This window comes from Carya illinoinensis, chromosome 2 (assembly GCF_018687715.1).
Source record: "Carya illinoinensis cultivar Pawnee chromosome 2, C.illinoinensisPawnee_v1, whole genome shotgun sequence".
Taxonomy (NCBI): domain Eukaryota; kingdom Viridiplantae; phylum Streptophyta; class Magnoliopsida; order Fagales; family Juglandaceae; genus Carya; species Carya illinoinensis.
Genome location: NC_056753.1, coordinates 36,320,611 through 36,329,471, shown reverse-complemented (window position 1 = coordinate 36,329,471; position 8,861 = coordinate 36,320,611). Strand labels below are relative to the sequence as shown.

The following is an 8,861-nucleotide window of genomic DNA, read 5'->3' as shown; positions in this document are numbered from 1 at the left end:
AGCTTTTGGGTGAGAGCATCCCTGGGACTGGATTCTCGAACCTTCTAGGACGTGCTCCATGAGTCCAGAGAATGGTCTGGAACGATTATCCGCATTATAAGAGGTTCCCTTCGTCCGTCTGTTAAAACCGTCAATTTGATTTCCATTTCCAATTCCTTGAATCGAAATCAAGCAAGCATGTCGATGATTCCATCCATTTTCGGACGCCGATCCAACGGCTTCGACCCATTCTCACTCGAGGTGTGGGACCCGTTCGAGGGTTTTCTCTTCCCTCAACGCTCCGAGATACCTTCTTCCTCCGAGATGTCTTCGTTCGCGCATGCTAGAGTCGACTGGAAGGAGACCCCGACCTCTCACATCTTCAAGGCCGACGTACCGGGACTGAAGAAGGAAGAGGTGAAGGTGGAGGTCGAGGACGGACGGATCCTCCAGATCAGTGGGGAAAGGAATCGCGAGCACGAGCAGAAGACCGATACCTGGCACCGCGTGGAGCGTAGCAGCGGGAAGTTCGCAAGGAGGTTCAGGTTGCCAGAGAACGCCAATGCCAATGAGGTGAAAGCAGCCATGGAGGATGGAGTGCTCACTGTGACCGTGCCCAAGGAGGAAGTCAAGAGGCCTGATATTAAGTCCATACAGATTTCTGGTTAGTGGTTAGATTCCGAATGTCATGGTGCTAGGATTTGGTGGAGCTTTCTTTCTGTGTGTGTGTGGTTGGAATCAGGATTGTGGTAAATAACGGTTGGTTAGGTCGGTGCTATGTGGTAACTTTCTCTCATGTGCTGAAATTCTGTCTCTGTTTGGTAATGTGTATCTTCTACGATATGAATGCATACTTTTCAGCTTGTGTTACTTCAGAGTACTGCGTGTGCATGTATTCTTCAAGCGTAATTCAAATACAAATTTTAATTTATAATCAAATCCAGCCATCCAGATATACCATAAGTTTATTATAGGATGAATTCCAGATTTAGTTGATGGGGCCTTAAGCTTGGCGATTTATGTCGAACATGATCATCAAATCTATTTCAAGTACCAGAGAATATTGGAATGTTTTCTCTTTACATATGTAAGTAACAAAAAAATCATTGAAATGGGTAGATAGTGGAGAAGTAATTTCCAAATGGCAACTGGATGTATGAATTCTTTTAGTTTGCTAGTGGCTAATTGTAGAGACCATCTAGTTTGCGGTGAAACCTACAACAGAAAATAAGCCAAGATTTGATTTGGAAAGGCTTCTATAACCTCAGCTAAATGTTGGTATGCAAGTGTAGAAAGTATACCGAAAAAGGCTGAGCGCCATCTGCTACTTAGTCAACCGAAGGAATCGGGCCTTGGGCTTCCTAGCGCTGTACTGATCTATATACAATTTTGGACGATGTTGTCATATGTGGAGGGCACTTTAGAATTAGATTCTGGTAGCATGCACAAACGGGGGAGAAAAATGTTAAAACTCACGCACGATACACGAACGATTGAACCAAGAAGCCCATGGGTCATTCGTAGCCGTAATTCCAAAACGTATCAAACTCGACTCTCCACTCGCACTCACAAACAAAATTAGGAGGCAAAACGACAAGGCTGTGATATAGTTTTTTGGTGGACTTTTAAGGAGGTTTGGGCCGATAAAAGTTCAAGTAGCGAAATTTCGTTTAATGTTTGCGCAACACTTAACTTGAGAGAAATTAGACAGAGTTTGCACGAATAATATAAAAAAATAAAAATGAAATTTTACTATATGATAATATAAATATGTATTTAATGAAAATAATATAAGTAGTTATGAATAGTAAAATTTCATCCGAAAGTGTATTTTATGATTTTTTTAATACAATAAAATTCTCTATAATTATATAGACAATAAAATATTTGTTACATCTAGATTCCTAGTTTAGAAAAAATATTTAGAAAATGAACAGTGATTTTTTATATTTAAGAAATTACTATTTATTCTCTAAACCATTTGCTATAAATATTTTATTCTAATACATAAAATAAATTATGTCACTTTTAGCTAAATTATAAAAAAAAAATTATGAGAAACTTAATGTGAAGCTGTTATTATAGAGGGTTGAGTCCAAATTCAATCATGTGGTTTTTATTTTATTTGGTTTCACATGCTATAACTCATAAAATGAAGATTAGTACTGGTTAAATTAAACTGTTCTTTTTTAAATGATATGTTTTCACTGTTGAATCATGTCAAGTCTGCACACATTAATGGTCATCTTTCATTAGGTGGGAATTTATTGTTGGGTGAGGAGTCCACATCTTTCCTTTAGTACCACAAATATTTGTATTTATTCCAAACCAAATTTGTTTTTTCCTGAAAAAACCCATTTTATCTTTCTTTTTCTGTTTCCAGATTAAAATATCTTGATTTATTTGTAGAGTCGTAGACGTCAAGTACAATCGATGGAAGAAGACCCAAAAGCTCCTCGTCCTCAAACGGCCGGCCACTTGTGTCCATCAGCTTGTTTCAAACAAAAAAAATGGTCAGCAAAGGTTATGAATCCTTTTCCTATATATAGATTATTACCGGCCGATCGGATTTGTCGAGGACGAACAATGAAAGTGGTTGACTGAAGTCCTTGTTGTATGCCCTACTTCTTATCAGTGAATGTTGTCCTACTTGGATCCGCCATTCTTTCTTGGACTCCTCCTCAGATATAGTGGAAACATTTTGTTCCGGTGGAGAGTGCATGGGGAGTGAAAACACCATTGCAGCATAGAACTACTACATGAATTGGATCCAGTTATTTTAGGACAGACGACCTAGAAGGAAAGGCTCCAAGCTCTCCAAGTGGTTGATCTTAGCGTGCTAGGAACTATTTCAACCCACTGTCATAAAAAAAAATGTTAATAATGATATACCTATAACTCTCTTATAATTTTTTTATAATTCATTTTATATCAACAAATGTAAACATATCATTTGATCAAAAATGAATTTTAGTTTTATAAAAGTATAAATATTCATTTCTTAGACTTATAAAAATTAGTTGTAAAAAAGACGTCGTAGTTTAATCATTTTCTCAAATGGAATCTTCAAAGAATGTGATGCATGGGAACGTTTCCACTGGCCCATTACTTGTCTCATTATATTGATTATTGGATTTTCATCCAAGTTTTACATCTATATATAAACATCCCATGACAAATAGCCAATAGCGAAAGGGAGAGAGACCGAAGAGAAAGACCCTACGTGGCAAGATAAAGACCCGTGCTCGGTATGCATATAAGTCATTAATACCGCAACCACTTGCATCCATCCACGGTTAAAAGGGCGCAGACCTAGAGGTCATGCGTCAAACACAAGAGTTCGATTACTATGGAAGAAGAGACGTCAAATGTTCCCCCTCCTCATGTTCTCATCTTTCCCCTTCCCGCACAGGGACATGTCAACTCCATGCTCAAGCTGGCCGAGCTTCTTGCACTATCCGGCCTCCACGTCACGTTCCTCAACACTGACTACAACCAAGATCGTCTTTTTCGTCACACCAATGTCCAGGCCCGTTTTGGCGGCTTTCCTGGTTTCCAATTCAAGATCATCCCCGACGGCCTTCCGGTCGAGCACCCACGTGGCGGTGACCACTTCTATGAGATGTTTAAGAGCATGAATTTGGTCACTAAACCACTGCTTAGAGAGATGCTGGTTTCTAGTAAATTACAATATTATGACGATTCGGGCAGTATTACTGCTAATAATATTAGATCAGGGCCAGTGAATTGCATCATAGCTGATGGGATCCTGACCTTCCCTATTGATGTTGGTAATGAACTTGGAATTCCGGTCATTCATTTCCGTACCATCAGTGCTTGTGCCTTCTGGATTTACTTTTCCGTTCCAGATATGGATGAAGCAGGGGAGCTTCCCAATATTACGTCAGGTATTTATTGCAAGCCTACCTTATAAGTTTAATTTGTTGGCACTCATGAATTTTTATGGTTTACAGAATTAATTAATTTCTCGTGTAATTTTAGCAGTACAAGATCTATTTTGGGTTCCCAATCGTTAATTAATAAATCTAGCGAATTAAGCACTCATGTATGGAATGAAAAGATCATTAGTAATTAATCGGTAGCACTTTCTACAAACATATATCTGAAAATTCAAGTCTCTATTTTATATGAGTTATGTATATTCAGTCATGTTTATGTATTTTGTACACATTTTACTAATATGAGTAATTAAAACAGTTATTTTATATTTAAAAAAATAATGCAGTCGATTATATTAACAGAGTATATAACAGAATATATAAGTAATACACAAAAATAATTACTACATATAAATTTTTTTATTTTTATATCCAATGGTCAAAAGCAAAACTCTTGTATTTATATTTAGAAATATGGTAGTACAGAAAACTAGTGCTGTGACTAAGCGGGTCTCAATTGCCAATTAAACTGTCTAGGAAAGGAAGACATGGATCGCATTATAACAAGGGTGCCAGGCATGGAAACATTTCTCCGGTGCCGAGACCTTCCGAATGTTAACCGAATCGGCCTTCAGGAAAACCCACTCCAACTCATTGGGGAGCTCACCAGACAGTCCACTCGAGCCCATGCACTGATATTCAACACGTTTGAAGACCTAGAAAGGCCTGTACTTTCCCACATACGTACTCATTGTCCCCAAATCTATACAATCGGACCCCTCCACGCACTTTTGAAACACAAACTTGGATCTAAAACTACAACCTTGGCTGTGCAGTCTCAGTCTTCGAACAGCCTCTTCCAAGAGGACAGAAACTGCATAACGTGGCTCGACGCTCAGCCATTGAAGTCTGTAATCTACGTGAGCTTCGGGAGCCTTGCAAAAATGACAAAGTACGAGATGAGAGAGTTTTGGTATGGTTTAATCCATAGCAAGAAAAGATTCCTGTGGGTCATCCGAGCGGACATGGTGGACGGGAAAGATGAGGACGGTCAGATTCAGGTTGAGCTGGTGGAAGGGACGAAGGAGAGGGGCTATATGGCGGAATGGGTCCCACAAGAGGAGGTCCTGGCCCACCCGGCCGTAGGTGGGTTTTTCACCCACAGTGGGTGGAACTCAACCATAGAGAGTATAATTGCTGGGGTTCCCATGATTTGCTGGCCTTACTTTGCCGATCAGCAAGTGAACAGTAGGTTTGTGAGTGAGGTTTGGAAGCTTGGGATGGACATGAAGGACGTGTGCGATAGGGTTGTCGTGGAAAAGATGGTGAATGATCTGATGGCGAAAAGGAGGGAGGAGTTCATCAAATCAACGGATACAATGGCTAGGTTGGCAAGAGAAAGTGTGAGTGAAGGTGGGTACTCTTACTGTAACTTGGAACGTTTGATCGAAGACATAAGGTTGATGAGTACTGTTGGTGAAAAGTAATAATAATAAGAAAAATTCTATGTGCAGTCATTTTTGCAGACTCCTTTGTGCACTCCAGTGATATGATTAGTTGTATATTAAAAAAAATTAATCCAGCTAATCATATCAGTGGAGTGTGCAGAGAGTGTGTAAAAATGACTGTATATAGCATTACTCTAATAATAATAATAATAATGTCTAGCTTCTCCCAGAATTATGTATACCGACACATTAAATTTGGAGGGGTCTCCTATCATCAATGACTCAAGAGTACTGGTACTCTCTTTACAATTATAGCTAGAAACCACCTATCTCTTAACGTCATGCATCATCAAAAAAATGGGTGGCCCTGCTTAAAAGTGACGTTGGGAGTTCAAAAATGGGTGGCCCTCGCACAATTTTGACTCATTGATTTTTGTTTTTTTTTTTAAAGCTTTCGTCTACATGACATGGATTAGTTCAGATCGCGTTGTAGTGCTTGAAATTATGGCCAATTTATACTCGAGCCCTAACACATGCATGGCTTACATTTATGTGATGATATAATCGAACTTATGGCAGGAAAAAAAAAAAAAAAAAAAAAAAAAGGCCCAACTTAAAACCCTGTGACCATCTTGAATCACGACCGAACAGGTTTTCGAAATATGCCCATAACATCTTCAGCCCATATAAGGCCCAGCCAATCAGGTCCCTTCACAAATGACAATATTCCTCTCTTTGCTTTTAGTTAGATGCTTATATTATTAAACTGAAATAGTAATATTATGGGAGATTTTTTTTTTGTTTTTTTAATCTGCCACATTAGCTTGAGGTGGGGGGGTACATGATTGCCACTAGCACATCATTAATGCCATTATTCACGATACCAAAAACGCCACCAACATGATTGCCACAAGCACGCCATTCGCAGTGGCTATCATCATGGATCGACAGTCACGGTATCAACCATCTACAAACTGCATGAAGAAGATGTTGACCTTTTTCATTGGTTTATTCCATAAGAGTCTAATAAACTAACAAAATACCACAAGAGAGATTAATTTTATTATCACAAATTTTGACAACCATTTTATTTTATTTTTTAAGACGAGAGAGTAATACAATTTTTTTATTTTTATTTTTAAAAGAGACGACTGTAATAAATTAATAAATCTATTACAGTAAAATTGTAAATGTTTGTTCGTTCGGTAAAATTAAGGGAAAAAAAAGAAAGAGTCTTTAGCATTTTTTGCTGGATTTTAGAGCAAAGGATGTTAGAAAAGAGTGTTATAATTTTTTTTTTATATAACTTTTTATGTAATCATATTTTATGAAAAAATGATATTATTTATAAAATATTCGAAGGAAATGATAAGAAATATATAAAACAAAAATAAGTGGAAAACAACCTAAGTTAGCTGCCACCACGTAAGCAACCGTGATTGACGGCTGGATACCGGCCGCAATTCAATAACGTTTGGGAAAATGATTTATACGGCATAATTTAATTTATAAATTTTAAAATTAATAAAATTTGAAAGATATTATTTACGTCATACAATTTAATTTATAAGATTTAAATTTTAAAATTTATTTTTAAATTAAATTATATCATATAAATAATATATACTGTAAAAATATTTAAATAAAATTATTATATAAGTAATGTAATATACATTTTTACAATATGTAAATCTGTCCTTCTCTTTGATAAAGAGTGAAATCATTTTTCAAAAATTATAACTTTTTATTTAATTCAGTGCTTACTTTAAAAGTAAATATCATTTCCATTTACTATTTTAATATATTTTTATTTTATTATTTTTTTACAGTATTTTTTTAACATCATTAATTATTAAGAAATAAATATACAGTCTTACTAATAATTATTTATATTACATATATATTAAAATTAGAAAAAATAGCAAAAGGGCGGTGGGATTAGTAAGATGATTATTCAAAATGGAAAATGGTTGTACCCCCAATCACCTCCAATTTTTTTTTTCATGATTTGATGTGTACATCCACTGGAAGCCGATTTCCTTTATTTATTAGTAAGAATTAGCATTTTTCTTTTTGGAATCACTGTCACAATCATTATTCAACATCTACACTTTTTTTGAAAAAAATATATTTCCATGTTTGTTTTTCCTTTATTTCTCTTTATTCAGCAAGAAGAAAATTAATTTAAAATAATTATTGAGATCTTCACCCTCTTCTCTGTTGACAACTTTAATATTTTATTAATGCATTTAAAATATATATTTTAATTTATAATTTTTTTCTTTTATAAGCTTCCCTATTTCATTCGTTTTAATAATAATCTTTCTTATTTATAAAAAAAAAAAAATCATTATAAATAAATTTAACAAAGAACATCAAATCATTAAATTTATAGTTTAATTTTGTAAGTTTTATGTGGAACGCTTCTAACAAGTATCATGCTGAAGCCTGACACAGCAGTAGTGCTTGAGAAGGAATAACTATTTCTTTTTTATTAAGTATTTTATCAACCCATAAAGTTTCAACTTGCATATAAATGTTTTTGAGAGAGTAACAAAGCTTGAAAGTATAGCTTGAAAATGCTTTAAAAGACGTATAACGATATAATCTACAAGGATACAGAGAATTAAAATGAATTTTTACGTGTCTCCGTGGACTATGTTCATTGCATTCTCGGCTGTAATATTATGAATTGAAACGAAAAATTGATATTTCGGAGAAGGTTTAAAATAAATAAATAAATAAGAAGTGTGAATTAGATTAGTTGTAAACATATTATTAATATCTTTCTCAGGAAAAAAGGACTATGGATCAACGAGTCAACATTGCAGTGAGTCTACACTCTACAGCACCAAATCACTTTTTTTAAGCAAGAAGAGGAGAGGGAAATACCAAAAACAAAAAAGAGAGAAGCGGGAAAAGCAAAGGACACCAATTCCTGGCGAGCCCTAAAGCCCCCTCAAAATCAGGCAGGACCGTGCGGTAAATTTAATCCCCATTAATCAATCATAATCAATATCCATCATCATCTATTACTCTCTCCTTTTATCCCCCATCCGATGCTTCACGCTCAAGCAACTCTACCACTCCCTACATTTCCCACTTCGTCAAAAAGTGATTACCAGGGAAATAACGAACCTTTCCACTCATCCTGCATCTACTCCTTAATAAAAATAGTAGAGTATTGCGTTGTTTGTTCCTACTTTCTGGCAATAAAGTATAAGCAGGGTCAATTATGAATTTATGACCAACTGGGATCACAACCGAAATCGAGCTGGACATTCGTAGTGTTACTACTTGCTGGCTTAAGCATATGAATCAGAATTTCTAGGCCACCAACTTGTAATCCATTCAAGGCTGGACTTGATTATACAATTACTGTTCAACAACTTTAATACCAGTCAAAGCTTGCCACGCCTGCTCCAGGCTTTCATTAGTTCAACCACCCATTCCAGTAGCCAACCAAATCAAGGACACTATAAACATGAACTCGAGTCCATAACACGACAAAAAATGTGTGAAATCAAGCATATGA

At 35.9% G+C, this 8,861-nt stretch overlaps 2 protein-coding genes across 2 annotated transcripts; both read left to right on the top strand.

The window, feature by feature from the left end:
• LOC122301454 (17.5 kDa class I heat shock protein-like) lies at window positions 1–854 on the top strand. The gene has a single exon (XM_043112824.1). It carries the CDS (start codon window positions 178–180, stop codon window positions 646–648), a length of 471 nt encoding a protein of 156 aa, XP_042968758.1. The 5' UTR covers window positions 1–177; the 3' UTR covers window positions 649–854.
• A 2,399-nt stretch (window positions 855–3,253) lies between these two features.
• Window positions 3,254–5,386, top strand: LOC122301452 (7-deoxyloganetic acid glucosyl transferase-like). Its single transcript, XM_043112823.1, has 2 exons — window positions 3,254–3,887; window positions 4,416–5,386. The coding sequence occupies exons 1-2, from the start codon at window positions 3,329–3,331 to the stop codon at window positions 5,363–5,365; spliced, it is 1,509 nt and encodes a 502-aa protein (XP_042968757.1). The 5' UTR covers window positions 3,254–3,328; the 3' UTR covers window positions 5,366–5,386.
• The last annotated feature ends 3,475 nt before the right edge of the window (window positions 5,387–8,861 follow it).